This window comes from Sarcophilus harrisii, chromosome 6 (assembly GCF_902635505.1).
Source record: "Sarcophilus harrisii chromosome 6, mSarHar1.11, whole genome shotgun sequence".
Lineage (NCBI taxonomy): Eukaryota > Metazoa > Chordata > Mammalia > Dasyuromorphia > Dasyuridae > Sarcophilus > Sarcophilus harrisii.
In genome coordinates, this window is record NC_045431.1 from 132,886,505 (window position 1) to 132,911,029 (window position 24,525).

Here is a 24,525-nt window from a genome sequence, read left to right on the forward strand (position 1 = left end):
CATTAAAAATATAGCAGTTCTCCATTTAAAGCCGTTTGGAATTAGAAATTGCAAAACAAAAACTGCTGTTGAAAAGTGATATCCAAGATAAGTAGGAAGAAGATAATAAGAGTACAACTAGCTACACAGGATGAGTTCAGACAGATGAACTATCCTTCTAAACTGGAAAAACTTCCCATTTTTCCCTTGCTTGTGATCTTTGAAAAATAATAGAGAACACCAAGGTTTCAATTGTTTTTCAGTCATTGTCTGCTTCTACATCAATCCATTTGAGTTTTTCTTGACAAAATACTAGTATGGTTTGATATTATTTCTTTCTCCAGCTCATTTTACAGAGGAGAAAACTGAAGCAAACAGGGTTAAGTGATTTGCCAGGGGTCTTGCAGCTATTTAGTGGTTGAGGTCATATTTGAATCAAGGTCTTCCTGATTCCAGGCTGTGGTGCTCTGTCCACTATATCATCTAATTACCCACAAAGAAAATCAGAAAAGAGCAAATAATCAGCCTTATTTTCAAAAAGAGGAAAGAGAATGGTGACTCCATATTATTAAGTGAGGTGAGATTAACTTTGATATTTGGCAAAATTCTAGAATATAGATTAAAAAGACTATGGACTTCTAGAAAAGAAGGCAGCGATCACAAAGAAACAGTCTGACTGCAAGAAAGGGTCACATTAGAATGACCTTCTTTCTTTTTTTGATAAACTGACCACACCAGATTAGCATAATGCTATAGCTATGGTTTACCTATATTTTCACAAAGAATTTAGCAAAAAATCTCTCTTTGTATTCTTCTGGAAAGGATGAACTAGATAAGGTATAGTTAGATGGATTTGGAACTGGTCCAATAATTTGAAATCCCAAAGCTTCATTAATGAGTTTTGCACTTAGGTTCAGAATATTAACTTTGAAAATTTGAGATAGGGAGATGCTGGCTACCCAGTAGTTTATTTTACAAAAACGGCAATGTTGAACATGACTCAACATGGTGACATAGCAATCAAAAAAATAATACAAATCTTAGCCTTTTTTTTTTAAAAGAAGCATGGGGTCTGGGCCTGGGTTGATGATTGTGCTCTTGTATTCTGCCAGGTCAAAATACATATGGCCTATTACATTCAATGTTGAATTGCCACATTTTAGGATGAATGATGATAACCTGGAGACTAGCCAGAGGATGAGCAGGATACTGAAAGCCTTTGAGTTGATGCCATGGGAGAATCAGTAGAAAGAATGGAGAATGTTTATCCTGGAGAGGAGCAGGATAAGGGGGACATGACAATTATTGAGGGATTGGGCCTATTCCATTTGGACAAAGAGAACAGAACTGGGAGTAAATGAAATAATAGAAATTAAAAGTAGAAAGAAGAAAATTTAGGGCTTGACATGGAAGGAACAAAACAAGAACTAGAAGCATAAAAAGGTGGATTAGAGTTTCCTAATCCCTGAAATTACCTTTTGCCCAGTTTGTGCAATGACTTGTTCATGCATAAATTGGATTAATTGGACTCTGAGGTCTCTTCCAACTTTTGAGATTTTTTGATATATTGGATAGCTGTCATAATTATTTATTGTAAATAATCTATGGTCCTAGAATTCAATGGTGAAATGGGAGCAAAGGTTGTAGCTGGGAAACTATACAGTCCTTTCAGTGACTTCCAGCTACTCCCTGAAATCATCAAAGTCCATCTTTTTTTTAACACCAATATTACTTGGGTGTTATTATTATTATACTTGGGTATATTACTATGTAGCTGTGAATCACTGGATTTTACAAACTTCAAAGCAACAAAATTGCAGGTGACCCAAGAAAAATGTGGTGTGGGCAAAAATAGGCCATAGCACATTATCAAAGAAGATCTATATGCAAAAAGCAGGGTAAAATTTATCATCAAAGAGATGTGTGACTCAAGATGTCTAGTTATGTACTAAGAGGAAGAAAATTTGCACAATGCAATTGCATCCACACAATGTTAAGAGACATTTTTGCTGCGAGTCTGGCTCCCAGGAAATTGTACATCTCCTTTAGAAGATTTATAGGAGGAAATGAACAATAGACAAAGAGATTGAAAAGGATTGGGATTGATGAGATGTAAACTATACTACTGAAGTGAAAATGAACATTGATTAGATCACACACCAACTGAAATATTGATAAATTCTTTACTCCATTGTTATTGAAAATAAAGACTATTCAGTTGCAATATTCTTCTCTAAAATGTATTGTTCTCTGAGGGGAGGAGGGGGAGCAGGGAGTTCTAGAGCCAGCCTTCCTTTCAGTTCAATATAATCACTCCAAAAACTGCCAGGAGTTAAAGTCCAGATCTTTTATTGTCTCCTTTAAAGTCTTGTCTTCTTCACTTGGGGCTCAGCTAGTTTTTTGGAGGCCTTCTGTAGACTTGGTTCCAAGAGCTTTAGCTGCCTTCTCTGGCTTGTGAATCTCCTCCACTGAATCCTGTCTGAGGCTCAGAGCTTCTAGTAGGCTTCTGTTCTTTGGCCTTGAGAGCTCCTTCTTATATATGCTCTCTTAAAGGTGTGAATCTTGTGGAATTATAGTAAGTACTAAGTACATGTAAATTAGAGAATCATTATCTCATCAATTCCACTGACTTGGCACCTTGTAAGAATCCTAACATTCAGTTAAGTGAATAGTGCTTTATGTAGCCAAGGTAAATTTCAGGATTCTTGATTTTTCAGTTATTACATTTCAATATATTAAATGATATATAAAATATAAATATACTTAATTGTCTGTATCTGAAAATCACATCTGCATGGCACAGATGCCTGTTATTACATAGTATTACATAGATTTTTCTGCTCATTTTAAAAATATTTAAATTGGCATATTGGCTAAAATATAGAGAGATCAATCAGATTGGGTGCCCACATATGTAAAAGCAAAGAAACACAGTAGAGAATTATATAAACCACCAATCCCAGTTACTAGAGTAAGGATGAGTATATGGCCAAAAAAAATTGTTATGAAAACTGGAAAACAGTCTAGGAAAAATTATGGCCATCATCTAACTCTAAACACCAAAATAGATTCATGACTTATATAAATAGATTCATGACTTAGGCCTAAAAAGTTGTCATCATAAGCAATCATAAGAAAGAAATTATCTTTTTGATCTATGGATAGAAGAATTCATGACTAAATAAGGAGTAAAAAAGATCAAAGAAGATAACTTTTTATACAAACAAAGCCAATATAGTTACAATTGGAAGTGAAACAGCTTGGAGAAAAAAAATCTTTGCAGTTAGTTTTTCTGCAAAAAACTAGTTTTAGAGGTCTCATATGCAAGATAAACAAGGAACTGATTCAAATTTATAAGTATGAGAGCCAAGTCATTCTTCAATCAATAGTCAAAGGCTCTAAAACAGGTAGTTTTCAAAGAAAGAAATCCAAACTATCACCAACCACATAAAAATGCTCCAAATCAGTAATGATTATAAAGATGAAAATTAAGGCAATTCTGAACTTCATATCCAACAGATAGATAAAGATGACAGAAGAAAAAGGGAAATGTTAGAGGGACTTTAGGAAAACAGGTACATACATAAATATTAATGGAGCTGTGAATTTGTCCAGCCATTCTGGAAAGCACTATGGAACTGTGCCCTCTGAATTATTAAAGTGGATATCTAGCAATAATACTATTAGGCCTAAAGACAATGCCTCCCAAATCAAAGAAAGGGGGAGAAAGATCCACAAATACAAAAATATTTATAGCTGCTGGTTTTGTAGTGAGTAATAAAGAACCAGAAACTAAAAGGGTAACCACTTTGGGGGGAATGGCTAAACAAATTATAACATATGAATGTAAGGGAATATTTCTGTGTCATCTGCCATGATGAAATAGACAATTTCAATGAACTGATATAGAGTGAAGTGAAAGAATTAGAAAAACAATTTATATTTTGATATTATTAAGAAAAACAGCTTACAAAAACTTTAAAACTCTGAGCCATGCAATGATAAGCATTGATTCTAAAGAACCAAAGATGAAGCAGAATGAGACATAAATTACTGAATATGGCAAATGTGAGCATTTGTTTTTCTGGGCTATACGTATTTGTTAGGAAATTATTGATTTTTTAAATTTCCAAATGGATAGAGAGAAAATACATATATTTTTTTAATTAAAAAAACTTCATTAGTAACTATATTGTGATTGTAAACGGTATCATGCTAAAACAGATAGAGTCCTGATCTTAGGATCAGAAACTTCTTTATGTTTTAAGCAATTCACTGAGACACTAAGCTGTGGTAAAAGTGTCAACTTGTAATAGTAGAGTTTTCTTCAATCACTGAAATCACAGCTCTATTCCCTCCCTTATTATTGTTATATGTTAAAATATACACTTATATGGAAAATGTATCTAAATGTGAGTTATTTTTAAAAACATCTTTATTAACTAAGAATTAATACAATTCAATGGACCTGTATTAAAGTCATCTCTGAAGAACCATCAATTAGATTGTATTGATCTGGACACTGTATTCCAGTTATTATCCATGATTTATCTTCTATATGTTTACTTAATACTTCAAAATAACTATGATTTAATTCACGCAGATATTTCCTTCATATATATTATAATCCCTTCTTGCCTTAGGAAATGGTCTATGTGAATTTTTTCAGAAAAATAATTTACTCCCACATAGCTAACCTTCCATCCTCATTTTTAAATTTTAAATTTTATTTTATTTTCAGTTCTGAATCTTCTTCCTTTTACTTCTTCTTCATTAAAAAAGCAAGGGAAACAAAACCAGCAAGCAAAATAAACCCTCACATTAGCCAAGTTCCACCCACCTCCCAAATATGCATTGATCTGTCCTTTGAGTCCATCACCTCTCTTTGTCTAGAGTTCTTTGTATCTAAATTCCTAGTTTCATGTCTCTAAGTAGAGCCAAGATTGCCTCCTTTTCTCTCTTCACCCAGCCACCACCTCAGTTCAGACCCTTATCACTTCCTGCTTAGAGTAGTTTAACAGCCTCCTAATAGCCATCATATCTTCCCCTTCTCCTATCTATCTACCTAAATCCTATCTAGATAGATAGGAAGGAGTAACAACACAAGGAAGAAGTAACTAAATACTACTAAAAAAACAAAACAAAACAAAACAAAAGCCAGACAATATTAAGCTCCTCATCAAGAAACTCTAGTAGCTCCTCTGCTTGACATTTAAAGCCTTTTACAATCTGGACTCAACCTACATTTCTAATCTTACTTATATTTTTCTTTCACCCCACTCTTTGGTTCAGATAAATTGACGCTTTTGCTCTTCCTCACAATTGATGCTCCATCTCTGTGCTTTTCTACTGGCTGTCACCAATACTTAGAATGTACTCCTTCAGTTCCTCTTCTAGTTTCCTTCAAAACTCAGGTTAAATGTTATCTCCTCTATGAGGCCTTTTCTGATTCCTCCATCTCTTCGCATTTCTCCCCACATACTTAATACCTTTATATATATATGAATGGTGAAGTGGATAGAGCATCAGGCTTGGAATCAGAAATATCTAAGTTCCCATTTGATCTCAGACACTTATTAGCTGTGTGACCCCATGCAAGTCACTTAACCCCTGTGTGCCTCATCTGGAAAATGAGGAAACACTGGAGAAGGAAATGGCAAACCACTCTAGTACTTTGCCAAGAAAATCCCAAATCCATGGGATCAGGTAGAGTTGAATACAACTGGAAAACAACAATATATTTGGGTATACTTAAAATATGTATATGTTACTTCTCCCAATCAAATGAAAAGGACTATTTCATACTCATCCTTGTATCCCTGGCACTGAACACAGAACTTGGCACAAAATGAATTTAATAAATATTTGTTGATTGATTTGGTTGGTTGTCTTTGATCAACAGATGTTCCATACTCATATTCAATGTCTTTTCATCTCAGTAAGTCTTTTACTAGCATAACCTTTGAGAACTCAAGACCACCTCCATGCAATAATAAGGCAACAGAATATAACTTTAGTGGAAGTTTAAAACTTCTAGATATTTATTTTAATGGATAGAAATATGTATATATATATATATCACATATGTATAATGTACACACACATATGTATATATAAATAAGAGAAAATGTGTATGTATGTATAAACACAAAATATTATATAATAAGGTTGACTGCAAGATGATGAAGGATTTTTCCTTCTTTTTTTGCCATAGTTTAATTCACACAGTTTTACAAATTTATGGAGGAATAGTGACCTGCTTTGCTAAAAGTATATAAGTATTCATGTTTATTTATGGAGAATATAATTTCACAAGTTATAATGATAATGGCTAATACTTATATAGCACTTTAAGGTTTAAAAAGTACTTTTTATATATTACCTCATCTGATCATCCCTATAACTGATTACCAAATATAAATCATATTTCTGTTATATATGCTTTTAACCTTTTTAAATGATGAAAACAAAGAAAAATGGAATAGAGATAAATTGAAGGAGTAAATCTTCCTCTTTTAAATGGCATTTTAAATTTCAAATTAACTTATTCAAATATTAAATTTTTCACAATTACCTTATTAGAATTATGGCTATAAGAAATAAATAGGTAAACTAATTTCAAAATTGTATTCTTTGGCTAAGATGCTACATGATCCATGGATTAATTTCTGGAAGAACTTGTGAATACTAGCAGGGAAGTCTTAAGCATACAACATTTTTGAGAGAGGTAGGCAGCTTATGGGCAGGAACCTTCTGAAAGGAAGGGGAGATCCTGGCAGCTAGATAAATTTCATGCAATCCTTTGTCAGCCAGATGTCTTTTTGAGGAGAGGAAAGCAGATGGGTAATGATAAAAGATGCTAACTCTTCACCTTCTACCAGAGGGATCACAGTAGCCTACTGAAAACACAAAAATAGGTGGAATTCTCCATAAGCACTACTGAGATAAAGGGGAATACCATTTCAGAAATACTCATTCTTTACTTATCAAGAGTTTCTCCATTTTAATAAAGTGAAATGGCCATGTATGGGGGGGGGGGTCTTTGTCATCTGCCAATTCCCCTGCTCCTCTCTTCACAAAAACATTCTGTTCCATTTATAGTTTCCTGTAGTTTCTATCATTTTTGCTTCTGAGCTTATTAATCCGTCACAGTCATTGGGGTTAGAAAGTACCTTTCAAAGAACCTTATTCAAAGTCAATTTTTCAATTAATTCTTAAAATTTGAGTCCATCAAAAATCATCTTATTTTAGTATTTTAAAAGATGTTTGATTTCATTAATGCGAAGGCAGTTCTACTGGCATAACTCATAATTCCTCCATACCTTAGAAGACAGTTTTTAGGAATTGCTGTAGCCAAAAGAATTCATCACATGAGTTAAATCCTCAGGTATGCCTATTCTATGTCTTTTCTGTCTCTTTTCTCAGCTTTTACTGGAGGACACAGCACAATCATCATTCATCTTTAACAATAAATAATTGATTCAAAAGGTATTTAATGGAGAGATAAAGAACAGTAAAAGAAAATAATGCTACCATTATAACCTTAAAAAAAATGAAATGGTACATTTCATTGTACCATTGACAGATAGTTAATAGTTCATCTGACAACCGACCTCCCAGAAACTGAACTATTTCCTTTACTAAGAGTTGCAGTGTATTATCTCATTTGATCCTCACAAAAACTCTATGAGGTAGTGCTATTATTATATTCACTTTTCAGATGGGAAAACTAAGGCTAAGAGAAAATTTAGTATCATAAAGCTCATAATTGTTTGAGACAGGATTCAAACTCAAGTCTTCTTACCTCCAATCTCAACAATACTATATGTATTATGACTCCAGGCTGCCTAATTTGATATGATTGCATTCTTTCCTGGAAGGCTCAAGTTCTACATGAATTAGTTATAATATTTGTTAAATCTGAAAATTATTAGATGACAGCAACAGCAAGATTACATGATGATCAATTCTGATGGACATGGCTCTTTTCCACAGTGAGGTAATTCAGGCCAGTTCTAATGGTCTTATGATGGAGAGAGACATCTGAACACAGAGAGAGGATTGTGGGTATGGATTACAACATATTGCTTTTACCTTTTTTGTTTTTGTTTGCTTGAATTTTGTTTTCTTTCTCATTTTTTTTCTTTTGACTTGATTTTTCTTGTGCAGCATAATAATTGTGGAAAAATTTTGCGACACAAGGTATTGCAAAGGTGAATGTTAAAAATTATCTATGCATACCTTTCAAAAATAAAAAGTTTTAATAAAAAAGATAATTAGTAGATGTCATATTACATAAAATTAAGGGGGGGGCAGCTAAATGGTGCAGTAGTAAAATGGTGCATCTGGCCCTGAAGCAGAAGGACCTGAAGTTCAAATATAGCTTCAGACATTTAACACTTCTTAGCTGTGTGATCCTGAGCAAATCATCTAACCCCAATGGTCTTGCTCCCCCCTCCTGAAAAAAAAAAAATCAAAAATAAATAAATAAATAAAATTAAGGGAGAAAATATGAATAACTAAAAAGTGAGGGATGTTGCAAAGAAGTTAGTAATATTAGGTAAGGCATAGAACTATATGATCTCTGAGATTCCTCACTCCTTATCTATAGATTTTCTAATGCTATCTATATTCTCTGTTCTCAAAAACTACCAACCTAATATGTCATGTTTTCTGGCAAATAATTTTATTTTGAAAGTTCAAGGCTATTTAAGATTTTGAAGAGCAAGATATACTTGATCTCTTTAAGAAGGGCAATAGCTCAAAAATACATTCTAATTCTATCATAGAAAAGGAAATTCTTAAGAGAAAAATTCAGTTCTTAAAGATTCTGGGATTCAGAATTAGGTGAAAAAATACACTGCAAGGGAGTTTCTAAGATAGTCTATGCTGCTAGGGTTTTTAACCTGGGGTTTGTGAACTTACTATTACAATTTTCTTTATAAATGTATTTCAATGTCAATTAAAATAAAAAGGCTTTGTACAGAGTCAATGCAGCTAAGAGTAGAAGGAAATTGGAAACTTGGGAGGAAATTTTTTCTAGCAAGTTTCTCTGATAAAAGTTTCATTTCTCAAATAGATACAGAACTGAGTCAAATGTATAAGAATTCCCCAACTGATAAAAGGTCAAAGAATATGAACCCCTAGTTTTCAGAAAAAAAAATAAAATCCATCTATAATCACATGAAAAAATGCTCTGAATATCTATTGATTAGAAAAATGAAAATTAAAACAACTCTGAGATACTACCTCACACCTATCAGATTGACTAATATGACAGAAAAAAAATGGTAAATGTTGGAGGGAAAATTGAGGCACTAATACATTATAGGTGGACTTACAAACTGATCCAGCCATTCTGGACAGCAATTTAGAATTATACCCAAAGAGCAATCAATATCTTGTTGACTCAGCAATACCACTACTAGATCTATATTCTAAAGAGATAAAAAAACAAAAAGGAAAAGGAACCAAAATATGCCCAAAAATATTTATACCAGATCATTTTGTGATGACAAAGAGTTGGAAATTGAGGAGATGCCAATCAATTGGGGAAGGTCTGAAGAAGTTGTATGTGAAGTAGTATATGGAATACTATTGTGCAATAAGAAATTGTAAGGATGATGGTTTCAGAAAAAACCTGGGAGGATTTATATGAATTAATACAAAGTAAAGTGAGCAGAACTATGAGACCCTTGTAAACAGTAAGAATATCATAATGATGATCATCTATGAAAAACTTAGCTACGTTGATTAATACAATGATCCAAGATAATTCTAAAGGACAATTATAAAAAATGCTATCCACTAAAAAAAAGGAATCTAAATACACATTAAAGCATATTTTTTCCACTTTATTTTTCTTGCTTTTTCCCCACTATAGCTAATATAGAAATGTTTCATATAATTTCACATTTAATTGATATCACATTTCTTCCCTTCACAATAGGGGGGGGGGGGAGTGGGAAGAAAAGAATTCAGAACTCAAAATTTTTTCAAATGTTAGAAATAAATGATAAATTTGAAAATGGGAGAAATAAGTTATATTAATAATTATATTATAAAATATTTCAATATAATTGGTTTCCATTATAATGATATAGATTTTATTTGATTCATTTAAAAATATTATTTTGAAAAAAAGGTCTAAAAGTTTTGCTAGAATTTATTTAATTGAGACTTGTAGAGTACTCTTACAGGTGCTTGCTCATTAATCCTCACAAAAATCTTTTGAGGTAGGTGATATTATTATGTCTGTTTTACAGATGAAGAAATTAAGGCTGAGAAAGGAAGTGACTTGCCCAGGATTATAAAGATAGATTCATCTGGGACAAGATATGAACTCAAGCTATCCTGAACCCATGTTCAAGGACCATTCACTAAACCACTACAGCAACAAACACACACACACACACACACACACACACACACACACACACATTAAGAATGTCTCAACTATAGCACTGATTTTTATCCTCATCCTACATTAATGTAGGATACTATTGATGATAATTGAGCACACTTTGGAGTGGTCAACATTTTTTGTTGTTTGTATTCTTGTGTTTTAAAACTAAGGGTAATCTTTCTACAATGAAGTTTTCCTATAAACTGTCCTATGTCACACATGATGATTTTTAAAAAGTTTTCCAAAAATCAAAACAAGAAAGCAAAAAATATTTCATACATATACTAGCTCAAAATCTTTAAGTCCTTATCATTTGCAGAGAATTAGAAACTTTGTGGACTGTGCTTCTTTTTGTTGTTGCTTCCCTCCCCCCAATTGATAAGGTTAAATTAAATTTGGTTTTTAAGCAAATGAAAACGTCTGTTGAGTGTGGGAGGACGGGAAGAGAAAGGGTAACTGATAAATGTGTAAGAGTTAAAAATATATATATTTAGTCAACACACTTTAAGTTTAGTCTGTATTTGACCATTTTCTCTTTTTTTTTTCTTAAATCTAGACAATCAATAAAAACAGTAAATGAAGTCTAGATTTTTAGCGTTACATCTTAGGATCTCTAAGATGTAAATGATCATATCTAAAAGCTAATATTCAGCCTCCAGCACTAGTACAAACTAATTTGTCTAGTATAGAAAAGGAGATTGATGAAATTGAAAATAACTTCATTTACTTAGAGTTATCCAACGTTAAAGGGGAGTCTTTAGCAATAGAAATAAAAATTAAACTTAGTAGGTTAATTATTTACCCCTAGAATCTCCCCTTCATAATGCTGCCTCCCAGTCCCCATCGATTAGTTCCTTCCAACCTGCCATTTAAAGGAGGAGTCCAAGCAAATCATCCTTCATTCCTCTCCAATTCTGGACTTTGTCCCCATGTGGGTGCCTTGTCTTCATCTCTACTTTTGGGTTTTTCAGCTCCTTTTTAATCATTGTCTTTCTCCTTTAAAATGTCATTTCCTTGAGGGCAGGGGCAGCCTTTCTTTTGTTTGTGTTTATACTCTCAGCACCAGCACTCAGTACATGCTTAATAAATGCTTATTGCCTGTCCACTTGTGAGAAGGTTTGGTCCTAACTAGGATGCAATATTAATGATATATTAATCTTCTTGTATAACTTCAAATGATTTCATCCATTGGCACCAGCTTTACGATAGCCTTATCACCAACCTAAAGTGGAGCAGTTAGAAGGTACAGTGAATGGAGTGCTGGGTATGCCAGAGTTAGGAAGATTCATCTTTGTGAATTCAAATCCGACCCTCAAATTCTTATTAGCTGTGTGACCTTGAGCAAATCAATCAATTGTATTTGAATGAGTTCCTCCTCTATAAAATGAACCAGAAAGGGAAATGACAAATCACTATAGGTTATTTCCCAAAACAAACAAACAAAACCAAATGGAATCACAGAATTGAACAAAAAAAAAAGTGTGGTAGAATGAAAAAGAATGATTGCCTCAGCATGATGAATATCAAAATATGTTCAGAAGAACTGCACATGTTTAACCTATATTGGATTGCTTGCTGGCTAGGGGATGGGGGAGAAGAGGGAGGAGGAAAAATTTGGAACACAAGGTTTTGCAGAGGTGAATGTTGAAAACTATCTTTGCATGTATTTAGAGAAATATATATGTATATATTTTACACTTTTATATATATATATATGTGTGTGTGTGTGTGTGTGTGTGACTGCCTCAGTTTCCTTATCTGCAAAATGAGGGGAATATGATGAGTAATCTATAAGGTCCTTTCTAGCTCTAGATCTATGACTTGCAATCCTAGTAACATAATCAAAGGTTTTTGATTCAAAGTATTTATCTGCAAATTTGGGGGGGGAGTTGGTTTAGAGGTTTAAAAGGGAGGGGAGAAAAGAACTTCTTCACATAGCAAAGATTCATGCTGTGCTTAGATTTTCTATCAACCCAAGATCTCCAAGTGAAACACAAAAACAAACCTACATTTTACCTTGTCTTGTGAAGAAATGATACAAACCACTCTATTTCACATAATTTCCTTTGGAAACCACAAATTGGTTATTGTCAGCCAAAATCCAGAAACTGAATAGCTCTGTTGAAACTTGCAACCAAATTCTTGGTCTGTGTGTGTATGTCTATATGTGTGTTTGTATGTCTCTCTGTGTATATATTTTCATATTTATACAATGCTTTCTATATAGAAGCGTTACCACCTACATAGCCAAACTTATGAGCAAAAATACTATGGTCAGAGATTACTATAAGAAAACATAAAATCTAAGTATTCTGCATGTTTTTCCTAAATATTTCAGAGCAATCACTTAACTTATAAATCATGCAAAAGCCAGGCTTTAAATCTACTTCGTCTAGTATGAATGAATAAAAATTGATCTAAGGTCTCCCCTTACTTCAATGAAGTAGAGCAAATGAAAATACAGTTAAAATGAGCTACTTATTAAGATATTGAAAAGGTTTAAAAGCAGAGAATGGCACAAATTAGGAAGCAAATATATTCTATGACCATCAGTTAAAATTATTTCAGTACCTGAGTCCTCCTTGTGGGACTCTTTGTTTGATCTTGGACAAATAATTTCCCTTTTTAAACTTTAATTTCCTCATCTATAAGATTAACATAACACTAATTAGATGATTGCTATGGTCTCTTCTAGTTCCCAAACTCTATTATGCTACTCTGTTACAAACTACCTAAACTTTCCTTTACAATAAAAGTTGTTCAATTAAGGGAAAAGGGGATGACCATTCCTCCATCTCTCCTGTTAGTGTTCTTGACTCATAAGTGATAAGAAGAAATGGTTCACTGAATACACACATATACACACACACACACATATATAATTATCAAATTGGCAAATTAACATTCATTAAATGTTTGAACAACTTTTATTGTGTATGATCTGTCTGTCTGGCCTTGCAAAAAGGTGGGTATTCTGTGGCAGGTGAGGCAATGGTGTTGGATCAGGAAAGAGGTGTAGGCAGAAAAATGTTAGTAGCTTTGATGTCTGCTCTAATAGCCTCTCTGATCTTTTTTTGTACTGCTTGCTTCTCAGGTCTGACTAAACAATGGAAAGGAGGCTTTCTGACTGAATGTGAAACTCTGATTGGATGTGGTCATGGGGAAAATTATTCTTAGCAATTTTGATGTCTTGATGGCTAGTTGCTTCCATTTCCCTCTACAGGAAAGATTCTTAACCTGGGAACCACAAACTTGTTTAAAAATTTTATATAACTATGTTTCAACATAATTGGTTTTATTTGTAGTCCTAGGCATCCTGTTTTATGCATTTAAATATAATATTCTGAGAAAGGGTCGATGGGTTTCATCAGATTGTCAAAGTATTTAATAACACAAAATATTTAAAAGAACCCCTGAACTACAAACCAGAACACCGCAAACATGAGACAGCTAGTTAGCAACTTAAAATATAACATGTGATGTGTCTCTCAATTCTGAGATCCAAAGAAAGGTCTAGCACCTAACTGATCTTTCTTCATAAAAGTATCCATGTTCTGGGACATGGGGTTCATTAGACTTTGCTGTGCTCTCCAATTAATGATTTTTTAGATTTCTATTTATAGAAGAAGGACATCTTTATAGAATGACCTTAGCATTCAAACTTCCTCTCTTCCTTATAAGCTCAGGCATAGTTAGCTGAAATTTAGAGACTCTTGCTTAAAAAAAAATTAAGAATTGAATTTCCTAATCACTGACATTTTTCTATGAGGGAAACCTTTGATGTTACATTTATCTATTACAAAGTACATTTCCCATGATTTAATTTGTAATGCTTTGAACTTTCTGAAAGATTATATCAAATTTAATTCACAGAATTTTTTCCTGATAAGCTTCCTTTGAGATGGCCAGAAGTAGACTACCCAGCCACTTTATATAGTTCCCCAAGGCAGGCATTTTATTTGAGTCTCACAATAACACTGGCAACTATGTGCTATTTTTATTTCCATTTTACAAATGAGGAAAATGATGTTAAAAGAACTGATGTGACATGGCCAGGGTATCTGTGGCAGAATTTGAATTCAAGACTCCCAGACTCCAAGTCTAGCAGGCTCTGTACTACCTCCCTTGTTTATTATAGATGACAAACTGAAAAGTCAAGTGCCTTCCACAGTTTCAATTAAGTTTTAAATCAAGGATTCCTAATTCACAAGTCAATGTCCTTCAATATTAGGCTCTATTCTATACATATGGACTATCTTTCAACTCTCTCTATATATCCCATATTTAATTGTTCCAACAATCAGAACATTCACAAAGTTATATTTGGGAATTCTGTAGAAACAGGGTTCCTATATAATTATGAAAAACATAAAAGTATAGTGGGGAGGCTTCCAACTAGGACTCTAGCATGCCCAAAAGGGACAATTAGTGTGGTTGTACTCTAGTTTTAAACGCACAAGAAATACATGGGATTCTTAAAGAAACCACAAATGAAGCAGAATCAGAGCTAAACCATTGTAAATGCTGCCAACAGATCCATGGAGGAACTATTTGGCCCTTCTTTCTATGAATCTGAATTAGTTTATATTTTTCAAAAGAAATTTGAAAAATTGTCATACTCTGAGAGTTGTAAAAGTGGGCATAATCCTGACTTTGCTTCTTGATGACAAACAATTTTCGAGTGAAACAGAATTCTATGAACTTAAGTCCTAGATTATATAGAGTTCGTAATTATTTTGAGCCATGAATATGTATGCGTATGCATCTGGAAACATATTTGTTCTGAGAGGCAGAAAGAATAATGAGAAGGTCATACTTGAAAATATGCTTCCCTCTTCTACTAAGTTCAAGTAAGTAAATTAAATGAATAATGATGGAAAAGATGGGGGAAAAAAAACTCTGCAAAATATGAAAGCAGTCAAGAGCATGGCAGGTTTTGAAAGAAGTAAAATTGAAAATCATTCAAAGGGCAAAGGAAAGACCCATAGTGTCTCTACGCTGAAAGTTACACATTACAGGGAAGAACAAGGAAGAAATGGGGTAAAGGATGTCATGGAAGAAATGGGTGAACAAACAAACAAACAAACAATGTGGGTGGCCTCAGTTATTTATTAATTGTGTGGCCTTGGTTAGGTTTTCTTATCTGGGAAAATGATGGGGCTGGTCTTCATGGCCTTTAAGATCCTTTCTAACAGCTACAAACTTATAATTCACTTGTATCTCTGTTATGTCAGGAAAGCGAAGAAAATCAACAACTTTTTGGATGGGCTCTACAGAGTGAATTTATGGGAAGGAATGGAGGAATCAAACAGGAGAGGTAGGCATAGATGGATTATGATCTGAGTGCATTGTAGAAGGGAATATTCACATAAATAGGTTCATAGATTGACTAGAATATAATTTTTTAAAATTCCTTAATGTGCAGAGTTACTAGATATTACAATATCTTGAGTTTCTCTTCTTCTTCCCACCCTCAACAGTAAATTTAGAGTCAAAAAGATCTGAGTTCAAATCTAGCCTCAGCAACTTAGTTGTGTGATACTGACCCTCTTTTGTAAAATAGAGATAATAATAGCACTTGCCTCTCTAGGGTTGCTGTGAGGATCAAATGAGATAATGTTTATAAAGTGCTTTGCAAACTTTAAAGCACTATGTAAATACTAGCTACTATTATTGTTACATAAGGGTTTCATATTCAAAGCAATGTTTTTAATTCTTTAATCAATGAGTGGAACAAATTATTGTATTCTTCAATATCAAAGTATTATATGCACATATATGCATATGCAACTGAACAAGGATGGGGAATTAAAAGATATGAAAGTCTACCTGCACCCATTTACCCAGCACCGTGACAGGGTCTTACTATTTTGGTGGGCCACCCACATTCTTGCTCACAGACATTCCTCTAATACATCAAAAAGAATGGAAGAACTAGACTTGTGATGGGAAATGCCATCCAGAGAAATAACTATGGAGGCTGAATGTAGATCAGTGCATACTATTTTCACTTTTTGTTTTTTCCTTTCTTGTGGTTTTTCCTTTTTGTTCCGATTTTTCTTTCACAATGTGACTAATATAGAAAATGTTTAAAATGATTGTACATATATAACCTATATCAGATTTGCTGTCTTGGAGAGAGAGGAAAGGAGAAAAAAACTGGAACTCAAAATCTAACAAAAATTAATGTTAAAAATTAGGGAATAAAATTTTGGAGAATGACAAAAAAACGGATCAAAAGATACGGAGCAGATTGTAGCTGAAGATGTGGCAGAAATCCAGAATATGACATCGGATGGATTGTTACTTAACCTCAAAGGGAACTTCAGCTCAAACTTCCATAACTACAATACTTTTGATGACTTGTAAGGAATAATTTTTTTAACAACACCAATGGAAAAATTAATAGAGGTTAATAATTTCTGATTGCTCCTGAAGATTTTTTTTTCTTCTTCTAAGAAGTATCACATTCCTGATAATTGTTAAGAGCATTATCATGGAAAGACTTGTCCAAAACCTGTATGGATTCTCCATTTATATTGTCATTGTTACAGAACTTTGAAAATAATTCAGATGCAGAAATTGCATTTAGGGGAATTTAGGGGGAAAGGGACATGGAAAAAAGAATTGTGGAACAGCTGGAGATGCCGCCTCTGACATTCCTCTGGGAATGTTGTGGCCCTCCCAAGGGCACATGGTGTTCTCACTTAAAATGCTCCAATAGCACATTTTAGCTAAAGATACATGTACTCCTAACTCCTCTGCTTTCCTGTTGGCACTTTGCCTCAGAGTAAGGCTCTCTCCTCTCCTGCTCCTGGGAGTCTTGCCAATGTGGCTGCTTATTCTGGGTGGAGCTGAGGAACTGTATTCATCCAACTGCCACTGGGATTCACGATGGAAATTCCCTAGAAACAGAGCTATCAGCAGGGCAACAGGAAATCATTGCCACCCTTTAAGAGTATCTGTACCAGCTGGCCACTCAGGAATAGAAGGATAGAAGACTTTCTTGCTCTCTTTCAATATAGGTCAACATCTCTGAATTAGAGACTTGCAAAATAAGCCTTCTCATCTGGCACTATGCTAGGGAGCCACAAAATATCCCCTAGCACCTTTCTCTTTTGAGGGATTAACTTCCCTTCTATTTCTATATAAAGTCCTTAATAAAACATAACATACTACTGCTTTGCCACATACTACAAAACAAGGCTAAATAAGTAGTCTAATTAGCATGAATGAGCCTTATCACACACTCTCTACTCTGAAATTTAAGAAAGGCATGAAGTTGAAATACTTCTAGAGCTTAGAAGTGCAATGGAAACTCCTAGCTTAATTAGGAGTTAACTTCATTTAACTGTCTTAACTAGACCTCTAAAATGGGATCCTTCCTTTCTAATATGGGCCTTCTTACCTTCTATTTTTTCAAATGATTTGTCTTCTAAATTATTGCTACAGAATAATATTTGCTAGCAAATGCAAAACTGGCCTTGACAAATTTCCAGGGCCAGCATGCCCAAACCTGTCCTCTTAAGTCTTGGAGAAATCCTAGGGATCCCAGGGCTCAAGTGAACAATTCTGTGATCATTTTTTAATAGTTTGGTTTATAAAGAGGGGATTCCTAGCTTTAAGGAAATGTTATAATCCTGAGTTTGACCTTCCCCAGCTCACAGGATGTATGCAACCCTGTATTGATCTTTCTATAGAAAATGTTGTTTTTTATGACCATGGAAAAAGTATAATCAATGTACTGACTAAGCACAGGTTAGATGGCATTGATTTAACAGTATAGAATTAATTTGGAATTAATTTCTTTTAGTTGCCATGAAATTGTATTTGATCATGTTGGGTGAGCTATTCAGATTGCACTGTATGACTTCAAGAACATGTTTTATAAATGGGTCATCTTACATAACAGTTGTGGCAAATACTGTACCAGTGTCATCAGGTTCAAGGCTTATTTAATATAAATACAGTCTAGACTTATTATCATGCCTCATCTTGAAGCCTGGAGCAGAAATTTGATAAGAAAGCAGAAACTAGAAATATTAGGGACAAACAATTAAGGGAAATCCTGAGTGGTTCTCTATGAACAACAGAATTGGCAACACAACAAAGGTAGGACAGGTTAGAAAAGGGCAAGATAAGGAACCCGACACTGTATATGAAAACTTAAACATCAGACCTGCACGTGCCAAGCCTTGTTCTGTAATAAGCCCTGCACTGGATAGAGTGAAAGCCATTAATGACTGTGAAAAGCCCCTCCTTCCAGGTGGCTAAAAGCCGAAGCAGTGACAATACTCACGATGACACTGTCCCCATGACTGGCGGGCCCAGCCCCAGCAGCAATCAATCCTACTACCATAACGGCATAATCCAATGGAGGACACTATTTGTCTCGGCCACCTACAAAAAAAGAAGAAAGAAAAGAAAAATCAGATAAATATATTTTGGAAATTAAAAAGTGAGCTTCTCTGTGAGTTTATTAGAAATAGTGTACCACAAGCTAATTGTACAATAATTCAGAGTCTGATTCTTTTTGTACAGCAAAATAATGTTTTGGTCATGTATACTTATTGTGTATCTAAGTTATATTTTAATATATTTAACATCTACTGGTCATCCTGCCATTTAGGGGAGGGGGTGGGGGGGTAAGAGGTGAAAAATTGGAACAAGAGGTTTGGCAATTGTTAATGCTGTAAAGTTACCTACGTATATATCCTGTAAATAAAAGGCTATTAAATAAAAAATAAATAAATAAATAAATTAAAAAAAAAAAAAGAAATCCATTTAAAAAAAAAGAAAAAAAAAAAAAGAAATAGTGTACCAATTTCTAGGTAGAGGCATATTTCTAGGCAGAGAGATATAGAATTCTCTTCCAAACTTGTCCTCTATGTATGGAGATTTTAAAAATCAAACTTTCAGGTAGATGAAAGTTGAACTTGCTTTTACAATAATATTCATTATGAACTAACTCCCACAGTGAAAGCCTCAAATAGTGGATAGCCACTCTCTAGAAGCAGCAAAAACAAATTTTCTTAATGACTAATTTCCCCCAGTCATAAAATGAGTATTAAAACCTTGTTCCTAGTGACCTATTACCACTCACCAATCAAAAGCTTTGACTTATTCTACATAAATGATTAAAAACTAATGCTAAATTTGCAAAAACAAAGAACAAAAGTAATCTTTACTTTCTTTCTTATATAAATGTGGGAAGAAAAAGAGATTATCTTTCCCCATCTGAGATATAGTTTGAATAAGATAGAAGTGATTTGAAGAGATGCCTTTTTAAAATTCTCCACCAAAAGCACTTGAGGAAAATTTTAGCAGCAAAATAAAAAAGTTTTACAAAAATTTTCACTATAACAATCTTGGAGATATCTAACTAGAAACAGAAAGTTTTCTTTGTCAATAATCCTTCCTCTTTATTCTATGTGACAGAGTAGGTACAAATGGAAGAGTAAGGGAAAAGAAGTCTGAAGACTTGAGTTCTACTCTTCCTATCTCTGCCTACTTACAAGCCAAATAAAGGGGGATAATAACATCTCATTCAGAGCAACTAAGTCACAAGCGGATAGAACCCTGGACTTGGAATGAGGGAGATCTGAGTTCAATTCCAGAATCAGTTAATTTCTATGATCATGTAGTCACTTAACCTATGCCTGCCTCAGAGTACTATAAAATGGGGGATAATAACAGCATTTACCTCCCAGGATGGTTTGTGAGCACTAAATAAGATTTAGCATTTGTAAAGCACTTGGGCATTACCCTTTGCTTTATCTGACCCAGTTGTTCTGAGGATCAGATAACAAGGCAAGTGAAAGAGCTTTAAAAAACTCTAAACTCTCAACTGTAATTCCATATATAATGATGTCATGTATCACATAATAGCATAGTATGCTATTATGTAAGAGCAAAACTAAAAGTAATACATGGAAGATATATTTTGACAGCCTAAGGATACACAGTATCCACTTAACAGAAGGTAGAAGCACTATGCTTGATATTGGTTTTCTATACATTCTTCTTTTAGACACTTTTGTTGTTAATGATTTCTCTTCTCTAGTAAGCTTGAGGGATTTTCAGTTTCTTGCAAAAAAAAAAATATGGATATGCCTATTTTTGATTTTTTTTAAAGAATCCATAAAATTAGTGCTCATGTGTATTTGATGAATTTCTTGCTATTAGTGTAAAATTTGTGTAGTTAAAGTTTGCATTGAAATTGCATTGTGTAGGGGGAACTCTGGCTGAGGTATAAGACCGACTTCAGCCCAGAGGGAAGCTGCTAACAGTGTCTGGTTGGGCTCCCCATCTCCCCTAAGGGCTCTTGGCTTTCCAGAGAAGTTAGGAGGTGGTGACAACCTGTATTGTTATGATTGAAGCAGAGGGGTGCCAGGTGGCAATCTACCTACAATAGCAAGTTGTTTATGTGGTCCCCGTGCGCCATAGTGTTGCCCAGTGTTGCTTTGTTTGTATGAGGGTGTATAAGGGGTAAAGAACTTGGAATAAATGGACTCCATATGTTCACCATCCTCAGGAATCCCGCCTCATCACTTCTCCACTAAGTGGGAATATTTTAATCACCCCGCATGGGGGCTCTAGAAATGAGGTAGGATTTGTCACCCCAACTTGGGGGCTCTGGAAAGCAGGACATGGAATAAAAAAAGAACAATATAAGTTAGTCTAGTTCTCCTGCTATAAATGTTCGCTTTACCGTCCCATCAAAAAGTTCCCCCAATTTTCTAATTCCCCGGCCTTGTGTATAAAGTAGCTGCACTTTCCCCTCCATCACCGCACAACCGTTTCGTCACTCCTACACCAACTTGTTCTCTTTAGGAACAAGAGAGCAAACGAGCACCGCAGATTCGTTCCAAGACTGCAGGTAAACCAGGTGTGGGGTGTTTCTTCAGAGACTAAGGAAGCGGGGTTCAAGTTCCAGGAGCAGCTGCACTAGTCTAAGGAGAGGAGCCCTGAGGCTGTCGGACGCTCTCAGACGCTCCCAGAAGCCTCCAGCTGGAATACAGAGTAACTTAAGATGTTCGCGGGCTGCCCCGAGCGCGCGGGCCTAGAAGAAAGGGGTTCCCTGACGGCTTAAACTGCGGGCCATCCCGGCAGCTGCTCCTATCCCGCTGGAGGAAGGGCGCAGCCTGCAGGAAGTGGGGGGCCCGGCTGAGTGACAGCGCGGAGCTGGAGGAGAGCTGTTCCAACCTGTCAAAGCACGCAGACGTGGGTCTGCGCCGGGCGCAAATGCATTATTCGGGTACAGAATGCGCATTCCCGGCCCCGGCTCCGTACTCCTGGTTCTGAGGGGTACAGTTCCCTTCGCCCCTACTTTCGGGATGTTTTCCAGCCTCCAACTCTTCGGAGGAGGGGAAAGAGGGGCCGCAGGACGCGGCATCTTTCCCCCCCTTAGTCGGAGTACACCTGGGACTCTGTTACTCGGAGTCTCCCTTTGGCACAGGAGAAATCGGCCGAGGAAACGCGGATGAGCGTCTTAGGGGAGCGTGGCAGTCTTCTAAGCAAGGAGGAGAATGGTTTAGAATTCTCCCCTACCGGGAGAGGAAGGCATGGGCTTTATGTAGTTAGAGCGCCCATGCTGGGATCCTCTCTGGCTGACTGGGGGCCGGGGAAGAGATGTGACGGAGGGAGGGGCGGGTGCCTCGCAGCGCGCACCCCCACCTGGCCAGTGAGTGATTTCTCCTGCACAGGTGGCTCCCTTGTTCCGTCCCGGCCCCACGGCGAGGAAGCCCTGCAAACGCCAGCAGGGGACTTCAGGGGTTTCCTTTTTGCCCAGCTGGGGTCTGTACAGAGTCCGGACCTCAGCGTTAACGAACGCCCGCCCGGCCCGAGTGGCCCGCGGGGAAACATTTCCTCCAGTCCTCTGTGGGATTTCCCTTCCCGGAGGTTCCCTTACCTGCCATCAAATTCCGCCGCAGCCTCCGGGTAGAAGGCAGAGGCGATCACCAGTCCCAGGAGGAAATCCATGTCCGGAGGGAACCTCCGCAAAGCGCAGACCCGCGGGGGCCGAGTCACGCACAAGAGGCAGCCGCAGCGGCGGCGAGGGGAACAGGTTGGAGGGAGGAGCGACGCTGACAGTCAGCGGGGCTCGCCGAGAGGCGCGCGCTCTTCCCTCGGTCCTGCTCTCTCCGAGCTGCCAAACTGCAGCGGTCCGGCTCCCGCAGCTCCTGGAGCTGGGGGGGCGGGGTGGGGGCGGTGGAGCAGAAACCGGAGAGCAGCCTGAACCGCTCTGGCCGGGCCCCGTAGCCCCGCTCCGGGTCTCTGCGCTCCGGAGGAGGCGCTGCAGAGGAAGGAGGGAGAGAGGGGGGGAGAGGGGCAGACGCCCAGCCCGAGGGGCGGGGAAGGCGCCAGCCCGCGCGCGTGCCTGGCCGCATCCCTGCTCCCCGGGGCCGAGGGGGCGCGCGCGGGCCCGCCGCAGACCCCAGGGCGCGGGGAAGCCTTAGGGGATCAGTGAGAATTAACTGTTAGGAAATAGGAAGTAAAGGTGAGATGAAGAGGAAGCTGGAGCCACGAAGGGGAGGGGATGAGCGGTGTGCGCGGCCCGGGAGCGGGAGCAGATGATGCAGGTGAGTGCTAGTCCGGGGGTGTCGGAGAGAAGAGCGGGATCAGCCGCGGAGAATGGACATGCAAGGCTGAGCACTCAGTGTAACTACTACCTGGCAAGTTCCAGGAGTCGCTATCCCCAAACTGTGACTTGGAACATCCCCCCCACCCCCGAAAGGAAATAAAATACCAAGCCTTCTCATAGAGTAAAGGAGCGTCGCGTGGTTTTGCGTCTGTTCAACTAAGAAGATGAACAAGCGTGTCAGAAACACATTAACCCCGATAAAAGGCACAAAAATACAGTATAATCTCACAAATCCCCAAATCACTAAGAGAAATTGTATTTCGTTGGGACTGTAATTGTAAATAGATAAATAAACAAATAACAAGAACGTTTGCTTTGAGATTTCCAAAACCATGCAAAATCCGAGAAAAGCCTGTTGCTGGATAGTTTTACCTTCCTAACCTCTCATTTGGTCTAAGAGGAATTTTCCCTGAGAATAAGAAAACAAATGATTTCAACACAAATGACTTTGATTTCAAGTTATTTTCTGTGAGCAAAACAAGTTTCTATTTTAACATCAAGAAACATGATGAGTACATGCCAATTCAGGCTTGGGACATTTTTTTAGGCAAAACAGCTTACTGTCATCCACTCCAGCTCCTGATCCTAATGTGACCCGAAAATATTGGAATCAAAATATTTGCTCCGACAGATGAAATTTTTCTAAGTGTAATGTAGGCTGTGTTCCAGACAGCAGTGGCTCCTCTGACCCTTTCTCTTTGTTTATTGGGTTCCTGACTAGAATTTGCAAATACTTTTGGGTGAATATTGGAGAAGGGCATAAGAAAAGTCATGCTGAGACAGAGAAATGGAAGCCTGTGGAATAGATGAGTAAAAATTCTTTATAGTTCTGCCTATATGGTTCTCTTAATCTTGTCCTCAACGGTGAGAAAGCCCTGCAAATGCCAGCAAGGGGCTTCAAGGATTTCCTTTTTGCCCAGCTGGGGTCTATACAGAGTCTGGACCTCAGCCAAGGCTGTTAACCAACGCCTCCTTAGCCTGAGTAGCCAGCGGAGAAACATTTCTCCCCCACCTCCAGTCCTCTGCCTCCCGAAAGCTGGGATTTTCCTTCCTAGAGGTTCCGCTTACCTCCCATCAAATTCTGACGCAGCCTCCAGGTAGAACGAAGACGCGATCACCAGTCCCAGGAGTAAATCCATGTCTGGAGGGAAACCCTCCAGAAAGTGCAGACTTGCATATTTCTTCCTACCTCTTCAATCTAAGCTTCTCCCCTCTCTTAAGTTCTAAAGATACTTGCCCCTGTTTAATCTTTGAATTTGATTCTTAGGAGCACATAGAGATCTTCTCAATACACCTTTCTTGTAGGCAAAACTGTCATTGAGAGATTTAATAATATCTAGGAAAGAACAATAGTATCCGTTGTTTTTTAAGTCTTTATTATAATGACCTAGCAAAAATAAAGTTTACTAGTAGAAATATACAAGTTAATCTACAACCTAAAAGAATCAGAGTAATATACTTGTCTTCAGGTTATCAAAAAGAATGAAAAGTTTTTTGA

The 24,525-nt window shown here is 36.8% G+C and overlaps 1 protein-coding gene across 4 annotated transcripts in view; it reads right to left on the bottom strand.

Moving 5' to 3' along the window:
- NPNT (nephronectin) overlaps positions 1 to 22,385 on the bottom strand; it is a 111,996-nt gene extending 89,611 nt beyond the window's left edge. For all 4 annotated transcript variants that reach the window (XM_031943180.1, XM_031943178.1, XM_031943179.1 and 1 more), the window contains exons 1-2: positions 22,296 to 22,385; positions 18,684 to 18,784 (exon numbers count right to left, since the gene is read on the bottom strand). In XM_031943180.1, coding sequence (XP_031799040.1) covers positions 18,684 to 18,784; positions 22,296 to 22,366 — 172 coding nt within the window. In that variant the 5' untranslated portion in view covers positions 22,367 to 22,385. The remainder of the gene's footprint in view (positions 1 to 18,683; positions 18,785 to 22,295) is intronic.
- Positions 22,386 to 24,525: the final 2,140 nt, after the last annotated feature.